The sequence below is a fragment of the Ahaetulla prasina genome, chromosome 1 (genome assembly GCF_028640845.1).
Source record: "Ahaetulla prasina isolate Xishuangbanna chromosome 1, ASM2864084v1, whole genome shotgun sequence".
Taxonomy (NCBI): domain Eukaryota; kingdom Metazoa; phylum Chordata; class Lepidosauria; order Squamata; family Colubridae; genus Ahaetulla; species Ahaetulla prasina.
In genome coordinates, this window is record NC_080539.1 from 79,619,418 (window position 1) to 79,644,708 (window position 25,291).

Here is a 25,291-nt window from a genome sequence, read left to right on the forward strand (position 1 = left end):
AAGTTCCATAGAAAAAGTATTTTTGAGTAAACTTTCATGGAGTTAATTTGGAACAAAAGTCCAAAACTTTCCAGAAAAAAAAAGTATGTGAGTTAAATAGTGATTAAAAAATTTCAACATTAGATCATAAAATAGTGGTATTTGATTTTGAAGTTATTATTAGAGCAGTCAAAATATTGCTGTCATTCTATACATATTACACATATGCTGTTTCCTTTCAAGATAAGTTTTGTTAAGAAAAAGAGTAAGAATAAAGGAAAAATGGAAAGATGGTAACATTTACCTTCTTCATCCATTTTTGCATCTTTAGTAAGTATTTTTCCTTGATAAAGATTTCATCTACTTGCTTTGATTTTTAGCCATTCATGTATAATTTGCCTTACAGTAAAACTTTGGGCTTTGATACACTAACATTTTAAGATCCATACTGCATTTATATTAATATTTATTCCAGATTATTGGATTGTCAACCCATAATACAGCATAATCTTCATATATACATTCACATATACATTCATATCCCAACCATGCACTTCTAATACTGTCACAAACATTCCTTATACATTTAATACCTAAAAAGCTAGGAATCAATATCTACACACTCTGCTCAGAGGTGAAATGTTTGCTGTGTATTCCATTTTTGCTGCTAGTTATTGCCCAAGCAAAATATGAACTTCAGAGATCCAGATGCAAAGGATATAGATATTAACTAAGGTACAAATGGAAGGTAATCAGCCAAGGTTATAATTTTATCATTATTCCGAATCACTTGGTCAGTAATTGGCTTAATTGACTATGATTTCATCAATAGGAAGAAAATAACACTAGTCTCCCATTAATAAAATAATCATAAATTAGCATACTCCTAAGAAAAGTAAAGGAAAAAGGTAATCAAAACAAATGGAATCTGTGAAGAATAGCATAAAAATTGTTCAAAATGAATATACACTGTTTTATCCAGTTTTAAAATCCTTTTTTCAGGGCAGGGTTTTCCCACAGGACCACACATTTTGAAAAATCTGGCAGATGGAGGAAAGCCAAAATAGTTGAGAAATGCTAAGTTTCTTGATACAATGTGTCTGTTGCATCACTTTTGTTTTTATTTCTGGAAGTATAAAAAGCACAAAGTTTTAACCTTAAATATTAATTACATATTTTTGTGTATCACAACTGCATAAAGTAGCTTTCTAAAAGGAATATTATACTGAACATAGCTATTTCAAATAGATGGGAAGGGAAAAATCACACTAACCTATATATCATTATATTACATTATATATCATATATATTGTGAATTGACATGAGGACCAAAAAAAGGAAACATAATGACCAATTATCTTTCTCCGCTTTTTGGCATATGGTATTCAGTTAATTGGGAAAGTGTAGATTTCTGGTTTCATGTATTTGTAACAATTTAACTAAAATTCTGCGGTTTCGTTCATACGCCTTGCCTAACCATAAATGTTGGCAGATTACAATTACCGTATTTTGGCACTATAAGACACATAGGACCATAAGACACACATTATCTTTAAAGAAAAAAAATCTGCCTCCCAGCATCCATCCAGTACTCATCTGGCTATCATCCTTGCAGCAAACAGCCTAGTCAGTTTCAGCACGTTATCGCAGTCCCAGCACGTGTCTTGTCAGGGCTCCGCTCCATTGCGCCCACCACTGGTCAACTGAGCTGAGCTGCTCCTGCTGGGGAACACTGATGCCTTTGCTGCCAAGCAGCTGATTGGTGGTTGGATTGGCCTCCCGGAATACCAGTGATCAGCTGTTCTAGGCGGCAGGGATCACCACTGCAATGCCTATTGCCGCCGGCAGCGATTGGTGGTGATCAGTGGTGGTGATGCCACCTAGAACAGCTGATCATTGGTATTCTGGGAGGCTGATCCAACTGCCAATCAGCTGCTCGGCAGCGAAGGCTCTAACATTCCCTGGTGGCGGCGAACGGTGCTGGGGGTCATCACCACAACACCAACCCCTCTCCCCTCACCGCATTATTCGCTCTATAAAACGCACAGACATTTCCACCCACTTTTGGGGGGGGGGAGTGTATCTTATAGTGCAAAAAATATGGTACTGTTTTCATATAGCACTCTAAGTTAAAATCAAAACAACTGTATAATGGCTTGGTATAAAGTTTGACTACAGCCTCTCCAGATATTTGAACATCCATACTAGCTTATAATTGTTGATAGTCCAATTCTAAGAAACTGCTTATTTCGCAAGTGGTGCAAATATATATTTATTTTAAAAAGTGTTACAAATGTATCATATTTCTAGTTTTTTTTAGAGCAGAGGTCACCAACTGGTGGTCCATGGACCATCGGTGGTCTGCGAGAAAATTTTGGTGGTCCCCAGAAAAATTATTTGCATTTTCTATATTGCACTAAAGCCCCTGGACTGGATACGTGCAATGAACGCTTGTGTTGCTGCAGAGTCTCCCCCTTCAGGGTCTTTTTGTGTGGGTCGGAGGTGGGGCATAAATTCCAACTTGGGGTCTGCTTCAGCTCCTGGTGCGGGGCTTTGGGCGAAGGCTGAAGGGAAGTGCTGCTGGTGGCGAAGAGCTGGAGGGCCTCATTCCAGTGGGACTGCATCATGGCCTGGAATTGGCTGACCATCTCAGCCCACTGAGCCTACAGGTGCCAGTACCTGGCCTTGCACTCCTACAGGTCTTCCCTCTGCTTGGAAATCCTATGCTCCTAGTCCTCAGTGAAGTGCTTCTGCTGAGCCTCCTTCTTGGTCAGATCCAATTTGAACTGAGCCAGCTGTTTTGCCAACTCTTTCTCCTGGTGGCTGCTTAGCTCCAGCAACTGCTTCTTGTTGGGGCCCTAAGAAGCCCAGGCAGGCAGGGGAGGAGTGGGTAGGAGGGGAGGGGTGAGTAGAGGCCGGTGAGGTGCCCCTCGATGTGAGTGACATCAAGTTGGTCATGGCCACCCAGTCACATGACTACTTAACCACACCCACCCAGCCGGTCATTAAGCAGATCATATTAGTGGTCCACGGGATTTAAAATTATGAATTTAGTGGTCCCTGAGGTCTGAAAGGTTGGGGACCCCTGTTTTAGAGAACCAAATGGCATTTGGAGAAATGGAATAAGTTTCTTTTTAAATGCACATTAACTGAATAATGCAATCTTTATGAATTTAAGCAATAATGCATAGAGAACTTTGTATTTTCGTCTGTGAGTCTATATCCACTGACATACTGTGTCTAAAGATAATCAGATTATCGAGTTCAGGTGGTAGAATACAAGAGCTTCTTTTTCTTGCTAACATTAAATGGCTAACCACAGAGTAGATCAGAAGGATAAACCAGATAAATCCCAGGAGGAGAGAACTAAATCCTGTTACAAAGGATTCATAGGACATCAGTCAAAAGTACACATGCAGTCTTAAAGCAAAATGGCTACTCTAACTTTAAGAACAAAACTGAACATTGTTATAGTTTTATCCACATGATTTCCCATCAAACCTGGTTTCCAAAGGAATTTCTTTTCCTCCCCCCTAATATATTATTTTTTAGTCGAGTGAATGTGAAGATTTTCGAGTGAAAATCTAGAATGGAGACAGAAATTACAAATTCCTAATTCAGGCTTGATACGCTAGATCCAGAATGAATCTCTGGCATATACTTTACTAGTTTTAATTATCAAACTAGATCTGATGTAACATTGTTTTTACACATTGTGTTAGCAATAACCAAGTCCCAATAATATGTTCTTGTAATTTTTTTATTTTTATTTAACCCTCCCCCCCACAAGATTTTAGTTTGTTTTTCAATTGAATTGTACAGCTTATAGGTTATATTAAAGATGGAAAAAATTCTGAAGTGATTTATCTTAGCCTGATTTTTTTTTACATCTCAAAAGCCTGGCATTTTAACAGGGGTGTGTAGACTTTTTATAACCACTATATATTCCTTGTTTGGCCCTTATGCCTAAAGTGTATTGGAAAAGATTTTATAGTGATCAAATCCACAATTCAATATTACTAAAATATTATCTAGAAAGCCAATATAAAATACCTCAAAAACAATCTTTCTATGTTTCATGTGATTTAAAAGCCAAGTTCTTTAAAAAATATTTTTCAGGTATATTGGATTTCTCAGTGGAAATTCAGAAAAGGTTGGCTGTCATCATTTTTATACTAGAAATGTAATAAATGTGAAGGAACATTAGTGCTTTCAGCATGCCCATTCAGAGTACCCTACCTAATCAATGATATTAATATATAATCAATGATACTATCACTGTGGAGAACCAGGTTTTTGCAAGAACAGGATTTAAACACAGTAATGTATTGCATTATTTTCCAAAATCTAATTTTATGAGAAACATCATGTCTGGACTATCATGAAAAAAGTGATTATTCCTGAAATGATATGTACATATTGGCTAAGTGAAATTTGTCATATCTGTGCCTTAAAAAAAACTTTGTATTGATAGAGAGGCATTATAAAGCCAAATAGTCTGCGTGTAGTTTGTTGTTTAAAAGTATAATTGTAATTAATTGTATAAACATAATAACACTATTTTAATGTAGAAAAGTAATGAAAATGTTAAATGTTAATTATACTTTGGGTTTTTCTTCTTCTTAGTGTTTTTTAGCAGGGTGGATAAAAATCGATGATTGGATTAAATAGGATTTTTTTTCTTTTTATCAAATTTATTTTAATAAAATGCTTTTGGAGTAAAAATCTATCCAAATATAGTTTTCTATTTAAGATACATTAATAATTTAGTTTATTCAGCATGAAATGGAGCTTAGTTATGTAACATGAGGCTATATATTCTGCAATATTGGGACTGTTGGTGAATCAACAGCAAGTCAGAGGTGACAGTTGCTCTTTTAAATTATGATTTAAATCAACAAGCCTTTTTACTAGTGATTTAAATAATGATTTAATTTTAGTTTGTATTGTTTAGAGTTTGGTATATGTTTTTTTTAAAAAAACATAAATTTAACATTAAATTGAAAAGTTTTTTTGTTTTAAAAAACTGAATAAAATCATATTATTTAAAAAAGTAAGAGTGGCTGTTGTTGAAGCCAGTTTTAACTAGGAACTGCAGGCCAAGTGCATGGAAACAAGCCTTGCCCAAGGGCTCAGTTCCAAGAAGTAGGAAACAAAAAAGTGGCACCACTGCCCTCACTTTAATGAAGATGGGTTGGAATAGCAAAATGTCCACCCTCTTTCCCCATTATTACTCAAACTAATAGTCACTACTATGGCAGAAATATATAGGCTGAGTTAATGACTTGCCAGAGACATCTCTCCCCCTCCCAACAAATGATATTAGCACCAAGCAAGATGACCCTCCAGTGGCTCTAACTGACACAAAACAATATTCATATTGTTTCTCATCCAAGCACTAACTGGGCGGAAAATCTATTTAAAACCTGAACAGCAGAAGATGGAATCACTAGAGATTTCCAACATGAGGGCTCTTCCACACCACCACAGAAAGAGGACACCAGCTCCTTACCAAAAATGCATATCAATCTCCTAGGTCAGTGGTGGTGAACCTTTTACTCACCGAGTGCCAAACAGTACGCACTTCGTGCACTTCACGCGGACATGTGCCATCTGCGCTAACGTGCGGCTCCTCTGTGCGCTTTGTCGCAACCGCACCATCTGTGCATGTGCACAGCTTTTGCACAGGCCCCCCTGTGCGCTGCGCGTGCAACTGCACCACCTGCGCATGTGCATGGCTTTTACATGGCTCCCCGTGTGCTGTGCATGCAATTGCACCATCTGCGCATGTATGCAAGTTCCACGCAGCTCCCCCATGCACTGCCCATGCAATTATATTCTAATGCACATGCGCAAATGCGCACACGTGTGCAGGAGAGCTCCGAAGATCAGCTGGGTCCCCTGAACTGCATACATGTGCACCGGAGGCTCAAACACCAGCTGGGGCGCGCACACATGCACAGCTACAGATGAGTTTGTGTGCCCGGAAAGATGGCTCTGCCATAGGTTTGCCATCACAGTCCTAGGTCAAATTCCTAATATAAGCTAATGGAGAACTAAGGAGCACTCAGGATATTTTACCAGAGGGTGACAAGACCAAATATAAAGACTTATAGAAGTCCAACTATCATTTGCTAACTGCCAATTCTTTCGTCAATTCAATTTCATCATGAGTTGCTTCATCTCTTTGATCATTTGCTTTGTGGTATTGATTGAAATTCAAAATAAGTATGCCAATTTGCATAATTTGGAGCTTCTTGGGAATAGGAGTATTGGTTTGGTTGACACCTTAGTTCCACAACAGTATTTGTTCTTCCTATGACAGGTTACTAAAACAGCTAATCAGAGGTAGTAGCTGAATACTAAGAATGCATATTGTGTTTACTTGAATGTTGTCTTGCTAAGAACTGATCTGTCATTAGGGAGTATAAATTGTTATCTGCTTCATTGTCTTGTTTGGTTGCTTCTTGGTTCTTGTTACTCAAACATTTAACAGCTGGCTCTTTTTCCCCCAACAGTAATGAACTGATATTTGTATCTCTAAATTCTCTGACTAGATAAATTCTAAAAGCAGTCAAGAAGGATTCATTTTCAGTAACACTTGCAGAGTTGCATTTGTTATATCTGCTTGAGTGAATCAGCTTTTATTCCTTTCTGTCTCACAAAACAGCTATATTACTTTAATAAATTGCAGTTGGCAACAGAATAATGAGGAAATATTTTTAACACCATTATACACACCATCTCTTGTATAGCTTGATAAACATGTAAGTGACCCAAGTTATTTGGATTGCCTGAGTTATCTCAGGTCCTTTTTACTTTGATCACTACAATGACTCAGCTGTCATAAAAAGTTTTGTCACTTCTTGGTCAAGTTAGGTACTTAAAATGTGCTATGACCTAGCATAGCTACAGAGAAGCATTAAGAAACCTTTCATTTCCTTCACCTTAGTCACTTGGTCAGTTGCTCAGAAATGGCTACCTGAACCATCAGAAAACATTATCTAATCAAGATATTCCATAATTCTATTTAATCTTTATATTAAATATTTAATCGCTGGTACACATAATTCTTCCTCTACAGGTTCTCTAATTTTCACAATTGATGCATTTTTCCCAAAAGGTATTATCTTTTTCTAATCTTTCAACCTGGTAGAAGAATGTATCAGTGCTTGGCTAATATTTAATGTCATGGCTTCATATTGGTTTAATGTAAACAGCAACAGTGCTCCCATTCACTTGTGATTTACTTGTCAGTTTTGGAAGGCAATTTTCTTTTTGCTTCTTAACTGCCACATATTTTAGCTGGGGAAGTTGGGAGGGGGTTGTTGTTGGAGTGGTAGAAAGTTAGTCATTAACAACATTCCGTATTCAAGGACATCCTGTGTCTGATGGAGACTGCCTGAAGATTGTATCCAATTGAGTGTGAAGAGTTGATTGGACAATGTGATGAACTTGTGGGTGTGGGGCAGGGCGGTGAACTGTCAACTGGGTGTGGAAAACCTGGAAGCTTTCAGTTCCGGGTTTCCCCAGCTGTGCCAACATGACATCTCTAATAATTGGAACTTTGAGGAACCTCAAGCCTCAGAGCCTTATTTCATTTGGGGTGTTCCTTGGAACCCTGACATTACTAATGCCAAGAGGGCATTATTTTAGTTGCATGGTTAGTTTTATTGTATTCACATGACTTGAACTCATGTCTCTGTTACTTCTTTCCCATGACACATGGTAGGCTGCATATGTGTAGTAAAATCAATGTTTGTTTGGTTTTGATTTAGTATACAATACTATGTTTATAAGCAATTCTAATTGGCAAACTATTATTGTATAACTTACCCTCTTTTCCTGAAAATAAGACATCCCCTGATAATAAGACCATCTGGGCTTTTGACTGCATGCGCTAAAATAAGCCTCCCCCCGAAAATATTTAAACGCAGAGCTGGAAATCAGGTAAGATGGCAAGAGGAGCCGCATCTTGTTCCACGTGCCCCAAAATAATAAGACCTCCCCGAAAATAAGGCTAAGCGCTTATTTCGGGGTTTAAAAAAATATAAGACAGGGTCTTATTTTCGGGAAAACATGGTAGTATGTGAATCCAGTCTGTGATTAAGGAAATAACAGCATGGAACAAGGGAAGATAGGATCTAGCAGTAAGCAGAAGAGCAGAAACAGTTGGATCTGAAATATCTTAGCATGATTGCACTGCAGTGAATATCTTAAATGAAGCACAAACCTTTGTCCCTAATTATTCTATAAAAAAACTAGAAATAAAAAGGTTACCTACATGACTGCCTGCAAAGTACATTAGGCTTTAGAAGGAGAACTCTAATCTCATTTCAATAATGTCTGAGAGATAGTGAAGCATGGTAAGGGATTGCTGTTGTAGTCTGCTTGCCAAGGTCAGGCTGACCTCTCCTGAAAAATCAAGCAAAATAGATATGACTTCTGGGATCCTCTTCTTCTAGGCCAACAGGCTCTATAGGAAGTGAAATTTGATCACTTTGTCTTGATTAATGACACAATAATTGCTGATTTAAAAGTCCAAAAACATGTTATATAGATTATAAATTCAAATTCAGATTTGAATTGTTCACGTCAATATTGGCAGAATATCTGCAGATCATTCAAAAGGAGATACCCTTTTTAGCTGGAATCAGAAATGCAGAATTCTGTTTTTAGATCATAAATTTGTTACAGATAATTTTTCATCTGTTGCATCCTCTGTGACATTTGTTTCTCTGTAAACCAGCCCTAAACAGTGTAACAATAACATTTGCTTCCTCCTTTCAGGATGAATCTGTATGGATTAGGGCAGCTGCTCAATATTGTTAAATAATTTCATACATTTATATTTGCAAAAATATTTTTGGTTTCTGGCCAGTAATTGCCAGATTGACTTTCAAGTTAAAAAAAAATTAAAAGATCATATAAATTAAATACTATACAAAAATGATCATTTAATAGGTTAAAAACAGAGGCTAAGATAGGCATTGTCAGAAGAATTTTAAAACAGTCAATGAAATTTCAGGACAAAACATAGAAAGTAAAATAGAAAGTAAACCAGATGTAAAAACCCAGATGTTTAGTAGATGGGAGTAAAGTGACACACTTTGTTCCCATCCGTAATCATCCAGAGTTTTGCATCTCAGACCTAGTAGCCCTACTTAAAAATATATATGGTTGGCCTACACATTAAATTAATAAATGAATTATTTTGTAATGCATAGAAAATATGTATTTCATTAATGTTATTGAACATTATGCTATGTTATGCAAGTGTCTGAATTATCATAGTGAAGGACTTTTTCTTTACAAAAGTTGTCTGCTACCACAAATTACTACTCCTTCCTTGAGCCTTACAGGCAAGGATTGGCATGTGTTGGTTGTTTCGGACGCGCTTTAGTTTTACTATAAATCTGAGTCTATTGTTGGCAGTTAAGTATAAATCTAAGCAAATGAGCATGGTCTAAGAATTAATGATATCAGCTGTAGAAGTACATCTAAAGAAAAAAAAGAAAGCAACCACATGTGGAATGTCAAATAAGTATAAATCAGTCTCTTTAGAGCAATTGCAGTCTGGTTACAATTTAGGATTTCAGAGTATTCATTAAGGTCCTTACAAAGTGGACCATCTGAAATGGAATATCTTTGGCCTCTTAAAGTCTTGTTAAGAAGCTCTAGTAAGATTCATGAAAGTTTATTTCTTGGTGTCTTCTGTTGTTGATACACTGAATGAAGCTATTGCCACAGTATATATAGCCTGTCAGGTATTTTTCAATTTAAAAGCTAACTTCATTTGATTTACAGCTCTGCACTTTCATGTATATTCAATCACCATGAAAGAGAAAGATAATTTTGAATGTGTATTCAGAAATAAAAAGCAGAATACTGTATATGCTTATTCAGGCCTTACAATAGAACTTAGAGATCCTAGATTTTTAAGGTGTCAATGCTGTGCTCTCACAGAACATTGAAATTTATCACACTTTTTTTCAAAGTGTCTAAGTGTTAAGCCTTTAAATTGAGTTGAAACTCTTTTTATTCACATCTGATTCTCAGAGAAGCAGAGCCAATTTTCTTCTTGTTAAATTTTAAAAGTGCAATCATTACTGATGACAAAAAAATTAATAGGAGGTATTAAACTCACAGCACCTAAATATGAATTGAACTTTATACTATTTATGCTTTTCTAGTTTAGACAGCCTTTTCACCATAGGAGGAATGTAAAATGCTTATCTACATTACAGATCTGTAATGTAATTCGGCCTCTTGTTTCCCCCAACTCCAGTAGTAAAGTTGCTTGCTCCAACTTTTTGGAGCAGGGGAATTCAATTTAAAGCAATTATGTTCTAGATACAGTAAATACTGGATACAGCTGATATGCAGTTATTTTCACTTTCTGTCACCTTAATTAGTTGTTATGTGCTCAGCATTCTGATTTATTAATTTTGACCTAGTTATTTGTGAAGATTTTTTAAAAAATAACATGCTTCAATTTATTTGAGTTTATACCTTTCAAGGATTTCTTTACTGCTATAAGATTTATAAATGGGTTTCTTCTATCTTATGGGTAAGAGTTTGTTCCCGTCCAATTGGAAAGAGAAGTTCAATGCATGCCTCCCTGAAAAGGGGAAATCTGCCAGGTTCATTGGCAAGTCCTTGGCAGAATTTCCAGGCATTTGACCAAGCTTGACTCTAAGCTCATATTTCTTTTCAAGCTCTCAGACACACAACCCTGCATGGCACAAGGTATGTATTCTTATAATCACTATAGTAGTATAGATTCTAGTACTTCTTCCTTCCACACTTTCCATAATGTAATAGACTTTTTGCCCTGCATTTGGCTTTGAAACTAAGTGACTGTTGGTTATTGGTATAACTGACATCTCTAGCCTGAGAAACTTATATTTTCAATTTCCATCCTAATATCCTCTTCATTCTTTATCCCATCCATTCTATCTGTCTACAAGGATCAGAAGCATCATCATCCCACTTCCTAACTTAGTACAGTAGAGATTTTCTCCCCATATCTCCATGGCAATAGGAGCCTATTGTTTCAGGGTCAGAGCAACAGGAATAATTGATACTTCCTCTCCCTCTCAGTCTCTGTAGCTTGTAGTCTTATGTTTTCTGTGCTGCTGTAAACCTCCAAAAGCCAGATCAAAGGGGTGTGTGTGTTAAAATAAAACAATAGCTGAATTCTGTTCTTCTGCTAAACTTACAGTTTCTGTCTGTCTCTTGGAAGCAATTTAATCTCTTCTCCTTCAAAGGGTAAAGAGCCAATGGATAACTTTGTCTTTGCAGACTCTTTCAGTCATTGATCCCTATTTTATCTCTTTCTACTAAGTCCTGCTTCTCCTGCAGCTTCTCTACAGCTGCCAAATTTCTTACTGTGCAACAAGCTAGCTAGCTTGGGTTTACGATGAAATGGCAAAAGGCAAAACCCATATGTACCGTCTGCTACTTCTTGTCTATTTAACCGTTAAATCAAATACGTAAGTTATCCCCTATTAGAATGTACTGAATTTCAACTCATCTCCCCCACTAGTATTGGAGACAGTGTTGCAGCCACAAGGGTCCTTAATAAGAAGCTAGAATATTACAATGACAGTCTATTATTGGAAATCTTGATGGGATCTCATTATGCTTTAAAACATGCTTAATTTACCTGAAACTCCTGAATTATTCTTAATAAGTGGCAAATCAGTTATAAAATCCAGGAAAATTTCATCCCAAGGCTTCTGTAAGATTGGTAGAACTGCAGCAGACAGTAGATTTGCTGATTTAGGGTTTGACAATGCAATGAGTGTGACATGATGAGATGTAATTTTTGATGTCATGAGCACCCCCCTCCCCTAAAAATGCAGATTGCCTTAAGGAAGTTCTGTTGCCATCTACTGGAATTGAAAATGTCTTCCTTTTAGGAAAAAGAGCTGTGGTGGCACAGTGGTTAGAATGCAGTACTGCAGACTACTTCCTCTTAACTGCCAACTGCCATCAGTTTGTCAGTTCAAATCTCACCAGCTCAAGTTTGACTCAGCCTTCCATCCTTCTTAGGTTGATAAAATGAGGACCCAGATTGTTGGGGGCAATATGCTGACTCTGTGAACTGTTTAGAGAGGGCTGTAAAGCACGGTGAAGCAGTATATAAGTCTAAGGACTATTGCTATCACCAGTCTTTGTGGTACCACTCTCCCTGCTCCAAGAAAAAGGGAAATGAAAAAGAGAAAGGAATCCCCAAGATCATCTATCCTAGCCTGCACATGTGGATGCTACTGTTGCTGAGCAGATTCATTCTATTAAGAAGGGAGTCCTCTTACTCTCTTCAGAGTCTCTCGCCTGGTAAGCAAATTATTAGAGGATCCCCAAAGTTTTCTCAGTGGGGATTTCAGATTGGGAGAGGGTGATAAAGTAAAGATTGTTCTGATTTATATAATAAAAAACCAGGCTATAAATTCTGCTTGCATGGAGTGTAAAGAATCAAAATGAGTAAAAAAAAGTGACAGTTTACTTGGCCTTAGGAAACTTGTGAGAAGTGGGCAAGGGATCTAAGTTATCAGGATGAGTTTTAGATTTTATAGGATAACTCATTCCCTTGAAGAAGTGGAACCAAGCGTAGAAAGCCTTCGTAATAGCCAGAAGTTCCTTGTTAAAACTATTTATTTCATTTGGCCAGTGGCAGTTAAATGTGTTAAAGAATGCACAATGTAATTGGTAACCTGTAACCGGTTGAGAAATTTGAAGAAACACTTGCAGACAAGGTATCCCATAAGGCACTTCAAGCGCAGGGAGGCTGTGGAAAGAGGGTGTGTGTGTGTGTGAGCACAGAGAGGCGGGGGGGGGGAGATGCAGGATCCTGTCTGCAAGTGCAGGGAGGCTAGGAAAACTATGTGTGTGTGTGTGTATATGAGTACCAGGAGACTGGAGAAAGTGTGTGTGGAGTGCCTTATGGTATGCCTTTTCGGCAAGTGCAGGGCGGCTGGGGAAGGAGGGTGTAGGTGGGTGTAAACCAGTGAAAGTGGAAGGAGGTTATACAATGTGCAAGAACAAAGAAATGTTAGGATGGGGGGACACTTCCCAAGCATCTAGTGATCTCCCCTGACAGCTTCCTCTTTGACTTTGCTTTTGGGAAGCTAGCAGAGAAAGTCAACAATAACTCACGTGGGATGCTGCAACGGGTCATATGTGTGAGCTAGTTGCAAATGCCCGAATTTTATTTACATGACTCTGAAAATGCTGCAGTGGCCTAAACTTCAAAGGCAGGTTGAAAGTCCCTTTGTTCACTGTCATTGTAACATTGAAGAGTGCTGAACAATTGGTTGTAACTCCTGTCAAAAGAAATTGGACCAAAAATGTGATGGGGAAACTACACTCTTTTTGCTGAGTGTAGTTTCAAACATACTACGAAATTATGGTTTGCTTGAAATTAGAAACAGAAGGGAAGAATTTTATGAGCCTGATTCTTCTTTGTGAGCAAAAAATCATAATCTAAAATAAATTAAAAACTGGATTTTCATTTAAACTATCAATATATTTAAAGTGTTGTCAAAGTATTTACAGAATGATGTCAGGGTTTGAAGTAAGCTTTAGAAAACTGAAAATATTAAGCACTAGACAATTTAATGACCTATGATTAAATTTATTCTAAATAATTAAATTCAACTTACAGTCTTAAGTGATACAGTAGAACTACAGATACCCCATGTAAATTCCCTGATCAAAAGAGAAAATGCATTCAATTTATTAACATAAACTTTAATGGAATGCTAACTCATTGGTGGAAAACACCATGATTTCAGCTTCCTTTTATGAATATATTTTGATAGACAGCAATTGAGATGTCTTCTGTTTGCCTAAGATAACAAGTCAATTTCAAGGTTAAGAAAATAAGTAGCAAATATGATTGGCATCTACTAACTCTGCTGTGTTCAAGCTGATGTGTAAGCTTTACTAAAATTGGATTTTTCAAAATTATCTGTCTTAAACAACTACAACCCCTCTAATTCAAAGAATTAGAGCACTACTTTACTGTAGTGTTGCTTAAGGCTGTCTCATGCATAGAATCATAATTAAGCCCCACTCATGATTCGAGCTACAACAAAGCTATGCATCCAGACTCCTTTAAGCTGCTTCCAGATACTGCCACACAACTTCTTTGGCCTTTACTGAGGCTTCTGACCACATATTCTTGGCCCTGCTTCTTCTTTCCCATGAGCCTGAATATGTATTTCTCCAAAGGCTTCTCCCATTCCCCACTGCACTTTCTCAGGCTTCACTGCTTCTCTCTCTCTCTCTCTCTCTCTCTCTCTCTCTCTCTCCACACATCCCTCCCTCACACACACACAAACACAGAGAGACAACTACTACAGTGATTGACTTTTGCTGGTATGGTTGGCTTTACTACTGTCTGACTGTAGTTGTACTACAGTCAGCTTAGCCTTTCAAACCTCTTGAAGGCTCTTCTGTTAAGCTTCATGAGTCTGCTATATTAGTTGCTTGACACACCAAAGTGGTGGGAGAGAAACCACTTTTCCTTCCCTCCCCTTTCTTCTTGGTTTGTCTCCCTCTCTAAGAGCTTAGCCTGTAACACAGGGCAGTCTTCTCGCCAGCAGCCCTGAGGAAACTTAACCTAGTTGGGCTTCCCTAGCATTATCTCTCTGAGTTGACACTTCTTTTTCTCTGTTTTGGGCTGGCATCTGTCACTGCCAAGCCTTTCTGCAAACTGCAGCTTCCAAGTTCTTTCAGTCTTTCTCCTCTTCCCTGCAGAGAGAAGTTCTTATATATATATATATATGTTTTCTGAGGTTTCTGAGAAGCCATCGAGATAGAAAAACGCCCACACAGCATGAACAAACGAGATGATACCTCCCGCCTACCAGCCATTTGGAAACCCGCCCTTATTGACAAACGAGTCCTTAACACGAGGAATGACACCAGACCCACACTCACGAGGTCCACACAGGATGTCACTACCACACATCCACCCAGAAAGCAGACCCAAACCCACACTGATCAGGAAGCACGACTAAGGACCAGAAGCCAGACCGCAGCTGCAACATTAGCCATTTCAAACCCCTCCAATCCATACATGCAGCAGACTGACACCCACTATGAAGATGTAGCACGACCACGACCACGAAGCCAAACAGCAGCAGTGCAGCTCACCAGCTCAAATCCCCCTGCAACTCAGACTAATCTGAGCACAACCAAGCCCCCACCCAAACAGGACACACCCCCAGCCAATCAGAGCACAAAAAAAACCCCATCCAATCAGAGCACAGCCAAGCTCCCACCCAATCAGTTCAAACCCCCACTAGCAGTTAAAAAGGAAGAAACAGCTGCAATCACACATTGCTCCCAGAAGCACGAAGCTGAAGCTTGAAGATGACGAATGAGACTTCAAACGTTGCCAAGACATTTCCAATTTTACACGGAGAAAACCGAGCAACCAAAGACCTATATATATATATGTCTTTGGTTGTTCGGGTTTTCTCCCGTGTAAAATTGGAAATGTCTTGGCATATATATATATATATATATATATGTCTTTGGTTGAGCTCCGTGTAAAATTGGAAATGTCTTGAGCTGACGAGTCTCATTCGTCATCTTCAGGCTTCAGCTTCGTGCTTCTGGGAGCTTTGCACGAAGCTGAAGCTTGAAGATGACGAATGAGACTTCGTCGAAACGTTGCCAAGACATTTCCAATTTTACACGGGAGAAAACCCGAGCAACCAAAGACCTACATACAAACACCCGTGAAAATATATACACACACACACACACACACTTCTATCCACTCCTTTATTCTTTCTGTTTTTTTCCTCTTCAGTTTTTCCTCTTCTGTCTTTCCCTATTCATTATTTGAGTCTAATTAGTCTAATAAGAACTAAGGAGAAATTTCCTGACAGTTAGAACAATTAAGTGGAACAACTTGCCTGCAGAAGTTGTAAATGCCCCAATACTGGAAATTTTTAAGACAATGTTGGATAACTATCTGTCTGAAAAGGTGTAGGGTTTCCTGCCTGGGCAGGGGGTTGGACTAGAAGGCCTCCAAGGTCCCTTCCAACTCTGTTGTTATTATTATTAAGTAACAAGCTGCTGCTAAAGTGCCCATATAAGGAATTATCCCTTTTCCATTGAAGGGGGTCCATTTTTTTCCTCCATGGCCATTCTTTCATAGTATGTTTATTGCAGATAGGACAATGAAAAGAGGTACCATAAAGTGATAAAAATATAGTAGATAGCACGTGGCATTTTGTAAGGAATTAGTATTTATTAAAAGAAGTAACAGTGGTTGTGTTCTTTGTTATATAGAATGACAGTTGGGAATATCAAAAGAAGCCAAAAGTTAGTTTAATACAGTGTTGGTGGGATATTTAAGAAGAATGTGTGATTAAACAATGGGGCCAAGAATGTATGGATCCTTAATGAATTTGGACTGAATACAAAAATGAGCAACAAGTACAAAATAAGTACATTGAGGTGGTTTGATAATTGAAAGACAATCAAGAATGAATTACAGAACAGATATACTGTATGATGGAAGAGTGACATTTTAAGAAAACTATGGTTGGGTTGAACTGAGATTCTGAAAAACAGAGATGAGAAGGTTTACAAGGATAGCAGAGGTATGCATGAAGTAGAAAACATGTTATGTTCCATGCACAGAACAAACAGGGCTTGGAGGTTTGGCCAGACCATTCTGGGTAGGTGTCCAGCCAAAAAAAAATCCCAGAATGCCTTGTTTTTTTTCTGGCTGAAACAAATTTAGGATGTTTTAGAGAGTGAGTAGAGCAAAGTTGGAACTCTTCTTCTTCATTCACACATGGCCTATATATGTTCCTGCTCCTGGCTGGCAATCCCTCCCCCATCGTTTTGTGCCTGCCTTTTCCTTACTTCTTTTTAGTAGAATGGTTCCTTTTGTTTTGGTTGTATGCCTGGTTGGCTTGCCCAGTCCTCCCCATGATCTTCCTACACCTTCTTTTTCCTTACCTCTCATTAGCTATCCACTGTTGTATGTGTGGGGTATGTGTGCATTGGAAGCAGTGACTAAAACCTGTATGTGACATACAGGAAACATAGTGATACATTTCTGTATGAAAAATAATGTCTGTGAAACAAATCCTGATAAAAATTTCTGGCACTGGAAAGTGCAAGGATTCCCAACGTTTAAGAAAAAAAAAATACCATTAGGAACTAGAATGTAAGGTTAACTAAAATATGTTCCCCTTCTCATTGCAGGATGACGTAGCCTTGTGAGGATTTATCAGCTAAGCAGAAAATGAGCTTAACATCCTGGTTTTTGGTGAGCAGTGGAGGCACCCGTCACAGACTGCCACGAGAGATGATTTTTGTTGGACGAGATGACTGTGAGCTGATGTTGCAGGTAATTCTATCTGTTCTCCAGGCAGTAAATGTCGAAGGCTTGGATGTAATATACTAAATGCATACTACTTTCTGAGGAGTCTATTTTGAACTATTAAGTAGTTTACTTTTCCCTATTTAGCCTCTAGCAATCATTTGAATCCCACAAATATCAGGCATCTAAAGATTTTCATCCTTTGGCTCCCTCATTTCATTTTTTTCCCCATTGATATCTGAAATAGAAGAATTGAGAAAGTTAGAAAAAATATAAAATTCTAAAATATTTTCTCAGTATTAATAAACAAAAGTGCTGTGCTTTAAAAAGTAACATTAAATAGTGATTAATTCCGTAAATCTGACCAAGTTTGTTGCATCACTAACAGAAGGTTGTAATGCTGTACAAAGTAGTTCATCAGGCTGCAACTGGCTTTGGAGAACCTTTGAACTAAAATTGACAGTTAAGTATACAATGCTATTCTAAAAAGTTAGCTGTAAAACTCTAGATGTCAGTTGAGATTGGAAAGCTTAAAATTGGGCTAACAAATTTGGTAACCTAGTAACATAATGCTTGATTTGCAGGCATGTTCTGGTGATCTTACAAAGGCTTGTACAGGTCTGGTAAGAGGTAACAAGCAAGTTTAATAACTCCAGAACTGTTTGTCCTTTATAGTTCAGCAGTTATTTCTCCATGTTATATTTGATCAGATATCCAAGATTTTTGTAGTCCATTGTGTATATTTTTATCCTATTTGGGGCCATTGTTATTAGTAACAATACAACAATAGATTATTTTCCACAAAATTGGCATTGATGAGCCATACACAAGATCACAAAGCATAGCTTCAAGCATATAAGTTACTGGTGACATCCAGATTTATTTGAAAGGCTGTGTTATAATGGAAGGAGATGGGGCAGAAAGCAGAAGAGAACATCAGAAAAGGTGGACATTGATTAATGGATTAAATAGATAAAAGAGAAAAAAAGAAATTTGAAGAGATCATAACCTATTAACAAATTTTGAGATGGGGAATGTGTCCCGGTATGAGGTGTGCCAAGCATTGGTATTTTCTTTGTTTTTCAACTCTTGTCATGAATAAAGTAGTTTTAAATTTATACAGTTTGCTATTTTAGAATTGTGTAATGTGAACATCATTTTATTTTTTTGTATAAATTATTGAGAGGTACTCATTACTTCCACATATTCATTCTGCACCCATTCACCAAACAGTAAATTATCTTTTCTCAGTTATTGCAGATAAGGTCCATTTTTCAAATCATTTGGTATTTACTAGCCTCTGTATATCAACAGTATCAATTTAATATAGAATGTTACAAATAGTAATTACAAGTTTTTGAATGTACAATCAGCGCATGTGCATGACTGTGCAATACAACTGTGTGTGAGTGGTCAAAACTAATGAGAAAGGATCATAGAGGTAAACATCCTGATGTTTTGGAATTCAACTCATATCAATCCAAGCTATCACCATTACAAAAGAGTAATGTGGAAGTTTATATCCCCAAATATCTAGAAGACTCCTGATTGTTCATCCCTGATTTATTGCAACATCCAAATAAGGGTTATTGTTTTGTTGATCCCAAATAATTGGGATTATAAGCCTATACAAATCCAATAAATATAATGCTAGACCTTAATAAAATTTATTTTTATTGCTTATAACATATACAGCATACAGACAATTTTTTTCATATGAAAACCTAAATTTTTCTTTCATATGAATGCAATTTCTTTCATATGAAAATCTAGATTTTCCCAAAGATTTTCCCAAAAAGTAGCAGCAGTATACATCTGCTGCTACTTTTTTAGCATGTTACATTAATGAATATGAAGCCTTTTTTAAAAAAAAAATGTTTGTTCCTCTTGTTGCATCGAGTGAATTCTTACATTTCTGTTTGGAATTAAATGATCCGCAGTGCAAACTCTCTATATAAACTTCAACAGAATGTACTATTTCTAGCTTTTAGTAATAGTTTATTAGATATTACATTTATTTATATTATTTTTATATAACAACATAGTTTGGGGAATAGAAGAAGGGACCTCTTGTTAGCCTTTTCATTGTAATCTCTAGTGATCATTATTTAAAGAATGCTATCTTCTAGCAGTTTTCTTGAATAACTAATTAGGTTTCTATGAAAAATACAGAGATAAAGAGTGATTGAATTAGCTGTAAGTATTACTCTCCTATTCAAGTTTGGCCATTCACTTTTACTGGATTTCCTGATAGTCACCCAATATTATGCAAAAATCTCAAGTGCTAAAGCAGATTTATATAAATTAGTGTAGTGTTATTTGAAAAAATCCATTTGTACTTCATTTTAATGTTGATTCCAGGCTTCTTACACATTAACAGCTCTTCACAATGATGGTGCCGTGTATTTTGTAGTTATATAATAATTCAGTTTGAACTACTTTTGCTGAAATGATTACAGTTATTAATTTTTGCTACTTCAGATGTATAAATTAATATAGAAATTGTATCATCTAAATATTTCAGTCACGTAGTGTGGATAAGCAACATGCTGTTATCAATTATGACGCCTCTGCTGATGAACACTTGGTGAAAGATTTAGGCAGTCTAAATGGGGTAAGTTTATTTTGTTTTTATTCAGTCTAGATCAGGGGTGTCAAATTCAAGGTGGGGTGCTTAGATCTGGCCCGTGGGGCTGCCATGGAAACAACAAAGGATCAGCCCACAGTGCCTCTGCCAGCAAAAACGGAGCTCGCGAGGGCCTTCCCAAGCTTCATTTTCACTGGCAGAGAGTTGCAGGAAGCCATCACAGCCAAAAATGGAGCTTGGGAGCCTGTTTTCACTGGCAGAGTGCTCAGGCCACCACTAGAGCCCCCCATACGAATGATGTAGAGCTGGCTACACACCCTGGCCACACACACCCTGGCCTCCCAAGGTCAGACATAACCCTGATGCAGTCCTCAGTGAAATTGAGTTTGACACCCCTTGACTAGATGGTTCAAAACAACTATTTTTAGTTGTATATTTGTTACGTCAGAGCCACTTTAGTGTAATGGTGAAGGCACTCTGCTAGAAACCAGGAAACCATGAGTTCTAGTCCTGCCTTAGGCACAAAGCCAGCTAGGTGACCCTGGGCCAGTCACTCCCTGAGAAAGAGGTGGAAAAAAAAACATTTCTGAAAACCCTTGCCAAGAAAAGTGCAGGGACTAGTCTAGGCAATTGCCATGAGAACATGGACATGAACGCACAAAACAAAATAAAATAAATTGCTATGTAAGGTAAAGGTAAAGGTTCCCCTCGCACATACGTGCTAGTGGTTGCCGACTCTAGGGGGCGGTGCTCATCTCCGTTTCAAAGCCGAAGAGCCAGCGCTGTCCGAAGACATCTCCATGATCATGTGGCCGGCATGACTCAACGCCAAAGGCGCACGGAACGCTGTTACCTTCCCACCAAGGTGGTCCCTATTTTTTCTACTTGCATTTTTATGTGCTTTCGAAACTGCTAGGTTGGCAGAAGCTGGGACAAGTGACGGGAGCTCACCCCGTTACACGGCAGCACTAGGGATTCGAACCGCTGAGCTGCCGACCTTTCGATCTACAAGCTCAACGTCCTAGCCCCTGAGCCACCGTGTCCCCTGCAAATTGCTATGTAGCTATATGCAAATGGTTTTTTTTTCTTGTTACATAGTTGGGGTGTTTTCCATAGTTGGGGTGATTTCCAGGTTTGGAGATTATTTTAGAAGAATTTCATAGTATCTTTTGAAGATATATGAAACTAAAATTGGTAGCCTGTACTAGTTACTAACAGATTAAACTTAAAAATAATTTGAAAGCTAGTCAAATACCAGAAAATATTAGTATTTTGGTATACATTAACATGCATACATCAAGTTAAATTTTGAGCCCCATTACAAAACTACTTAGAATGAAATTTTTCTCTCTTGTCCCAGCACTAGCATCCATTGCTAAGCAAACTAGACTGGATAATATGATGTTGAATAAATGGAAGCCTTGCTTTGTGAGGGAATAATGTAGAATTGCATAATATAAAATTAGGCCTTCACTAAAGAGTTACATGCTCACTCTTTGCTTCACTCTGGAGCTTTCAGCAAAAGTGTCTTCTGCCATTCAGTAATAACAGTTTTAAAATATATTCAGCGAAAAGCTAGAATGCATGTTTAAAAAAGAAAAACATGTTATAGTTAACCCACCGCATGAGACGGAATATAATAGACTGGAATTCAAGTGTTCATAACATTTCTGATTTAATATGAAAGTTCTATGGTTTAACTTTAAACATTTATAGTTTCTTATGAAGCTCATGCTGGTAGAATATTCACTGATATTACTTTAAATGTTGTAAATAAATGTGAATAAAGTGAGGTACTTATTACGGAAGATAATTGACTTTCCTTCAGATGTGCTGATTCTGAGATATACTGAGATATATTGCAATCCTTAAACATAGTTATGAAGTGATGTATGTACTTGGTAAAAACGAAGATAGTTTGCAAGTATAGAGAGGCATAGTAAATGATGTTGGTAATAAAATTTAAGTATATTTTCTATTTGTATTCCTATCTGATTTTTAAAGGAGGGGATGTTCATTAATTCCCCCCCCTTTGCGTAATGTTACTTATCCTAACAAGAAATAATGTGATGTGTATGTATTGTACATATTTATATTTTTATGCAGTTTTCTTGTTTGAATAATCATATGCTGTGCTGACTTTGTTACCAAAATAAGGAAAACATCAAGAAATATATTACTCTAATATTATTTATTTATTAGATTTATACCCTACCTTTCTCTTAAAACTCGCCATGGATTATCTGTTTTTCCAATTTTACCCCAGCAACAACATTCTTGCTTTCTTTTTTCTCCAGACTTTCGTGAATGATGTGCGGATTCCAGAACAGACATACATCATCCTAAAACTTGATGATAAACTGAGATTTGGATATGATATCCTTAACATAATAATAACACAACAATAGAAAAATATATTTTAATATTTTATTTCATTTGAATTTTGTAACTTGTTGATAAAATGACATTAGAAAAGTACAAAACAGTAAGTTTGTGGATTCTCAAATTGAATTTTATCAATGTAGAAAGAAATAAGAATTAAAAAAGATTACATAGTTTTGCTTCTCTGCTTTTCAGAAATTAAAAGTGCTACAAGGTAAGAGTTAGCTAGTAATTTGTTTGAATACTGAAAAGGGATAAACTGGTAATTTTTCAGTTGCTCAGATTAACTGAAACCAAACTAGATATTTTGAGTAAACTAATGAGTGAATTCTGGCATTTCTTGTTGCAGCTTTTACATTGGATTAAATACTTATATTTCTATCAAGTTCCTCCATATATATTATATCAAAAACATTTTAAGTAGACATGTGGCTTATATTTCACCTAAATGTTTTGTCATGTCCAAATTGGCTAATTATAGCATATGATTCGATTTGCTTAAAATGGGAAAGCATGCTTTTAAATTATATTGCTAATTAATTTTCATAATTTTCCAAATTATTGAACATTAAGCCGTGATACTGCTAGCAGCAGGATAAATTTTATGTTTAAAAAGATAAATTGTTTTTAGTATGTCAAAATGTGATGAGAGAAAGAGAGAGAGAGAAAACGAACATGCCAAGACCAGTGTATATAAAGAAATCAATGTAATATTTTATTTGAAAAGTACTGTAACAATAAGCAATATTGTAATTTGGAGAAGAACAGTGTGTGTTTGTGTCTGGAAAATTCCTGTCCCTTTTCCTACCCTTGGACAATGCCATATTTTGTCACTTGTAAATTATCTCCTCCCTGGAATGCCAAGTAACATGCGTCTTTCCCATCAAGCTCATTAGCATATAAGTGATTATCATTTTCGTCCTCCCTTCCCTTTTTGTCCTCCCTTTTTTAACGTATGTTTTATACTGAAAGTTTTTTTATATATAGAAATGTTATCCTCTACAGAAAAATATTTCCATATTTTTCTATTTTATAATTGCGCATATCTCTTTCAGATACGATATTTTAATTGTTTAATATAAGTAGCTGGGAGGGAGATATACAGCCCAATTGCAAAAAATGAAAAGCAGAGGAGGGGATTGTATACATATGAATTTAAGGGGGAGGCGGCAGGAGAAAGACTCTGTGAATCAGAGAGGAAGCAATGGGGATGCTGCAGCAGACATGTTTCCCCAAACACCTATCCATGACTTTACACAGTTCTCAAGGACAATTCTATCCATGTTGCTTATATATTGAAACTGTAAACAATTGGAATGTCTCAAAAACTTCTAGATTTGTAGAGTTTAAAAATAATTTCAAGTTTCTGAAATAGTTGGACAAGAGTCGCTAGTTTCCTTAGCGTGTCATACATACCAATCTTTTCACTGTAGTTAGAGGAGAGCTGAGAGTGCCTGAAGAAGCACTTAAGGTAAAAAAATTAAATGCGTATGTACTTTGTTTCTTGCGCTATGTTGTAGTTAAAGACTGACTCCCATTAAGTGACAGCCTCCATTTGTACGTGCTTGCCAATACTGTTGCTTTGAATGGAGCAAAGGTTAAATGGATGTTACCACCCTGCTAAAACTTAATTTGAATTGCTTAAATTATAGCAGTTTGTTATAAAGTGTAACAGTTTTACATATGGTTCCCAAATGGAAGTGTCACTTTGTAACTTTTGCAGAACGTATGAACATTTATAGCTAAATATGTTTACTAAAAATGGATCATCTGACAAATGAACTTATGTGTTTGTTTTTGAATCAAATATTAATCAGTTTTGTGATAGTGTATTAAACAACATGTTTTTAGATGTCCTAATATTTTCTTGCTTTGTCTGGTTGATTTTGTATACTTTTCAGCATGAGAAGTTTACTAGTCAGCTACAATTATCTCAGAAATCCTCAGAGGTAGACGGTGCAAAACTAAGCAGTGGCAAAACTGCAGAACCAAGAGTACAAGACAGCACTGTTGAAATTCATCACAAAGCAATTGATGCTCTCAAGTCAGAAGAAAAATCAGCAGGTGAGGGAATGAAATAAGAACTACAATCTTTAAAGTATTCTGAATATTTATTTAATGGATTATTTTTATTAATATACTTGCCCATCATAAATACATGAGTATGTCGCTCACGACAATTAAAAAACAATATTAAAAGTCTAAAAACAATATAGTACAAAAACAATATAAAACTACATTCGTTTAATGTAATTCTCTTAACAACCTTGGTAAAAAATGGACATAAAATCGGGTCTGGTTGTGTGTTGACTTGTTTAATGTCTGCAGCATTTAGCAAAAAATTTCATCCCAACTGTGGCCATAAGGATGATCTGTAAACAGCATTCAAGAGTTACTATGTATGAAAAATAATTTGTTATACTTTCAGCCAATTTATTAAAGGCACTTCAGATTCTTACATCTCTCTGCTACTTTCAGTAATGTGTGGTTTATAAAAATACAGGTATATTTGAGAATGTTTTATGATTTTTCTTGCACTTTGAAGTACTGCTATTTATTTTATTTATTTTATTTATTTTATTTTTATTTTATTAAATTTTTATACCGCCCTTCTCCCGAAGGACTCAGGGCGGTGTACAGCCAAAATAAAATACAGAATATATACAATTAAAAGAATTTAAAATGAACTATTACTAAACGGCCGATAATTTAAAAAATTTAAAAATTTAAAATATTACTAAAACCCCAATTTAAAATCAACTATTTATGCCAGTCCTGCTTGAATGAATAAATATGTTTTTAGCTCACGACGAAAGGTCCGAAGATCAGGCACTTGACGTAAGCCAGGGGGGAGTTCGTTCCAGAGCGTCGGTGCTCCCACAGAGAAGGCCCTACTCCTGGGGGCCGCCAGCCGACATTGTTTGGCGGACGGCACCCTGAGAAGGCCCTCTCTATGAGAGCGTACGGGTCGATGGGAGGCATAA

General features: G+C 36.8%; 1 protein-coding gene across 6 annotated transcripts in view; it reads left to right on the top strand.

Moving 5' to 3' along the window:
- The window catches only part of CEP170 (centrosomal protein 170), a 90,419-nt gene that overhangs the window by 4,015 nt on the left and 61,113 nt on the right, over window positions 1–25,291 (top strand). For all 6 annotated transcript variants that reach the window (XM_058165545.1, XM_058165542.1, XM_058165541.1 and 3 more), the window contains exons 2-6: window positions 17,221–17,365; window positions 19,863–19,952; window positions 22,223–22,301; window positions 23,720–23,778; window positions 24,209–24,371. In XM_058165545.1, coding sequence (XP_058021528.1) covers window positions 17,261–17,365; window positions 19,863–19,952; window positions 22,223–22,301; window positions 23,720–23,778; window positions 24,209–24,371 — 496 coding nt within the window. In that variant the 5' untranslated portion in view covers window positions 17,221–17,260. The remainder of the gene's footprint in view (window positions 1–17,220; window positions 17,366–19,862; window positions 19,953–22,222; window positions 22,302–23,719; window positions 23,779–24,208; window positions 24,372–25,291) is intronic.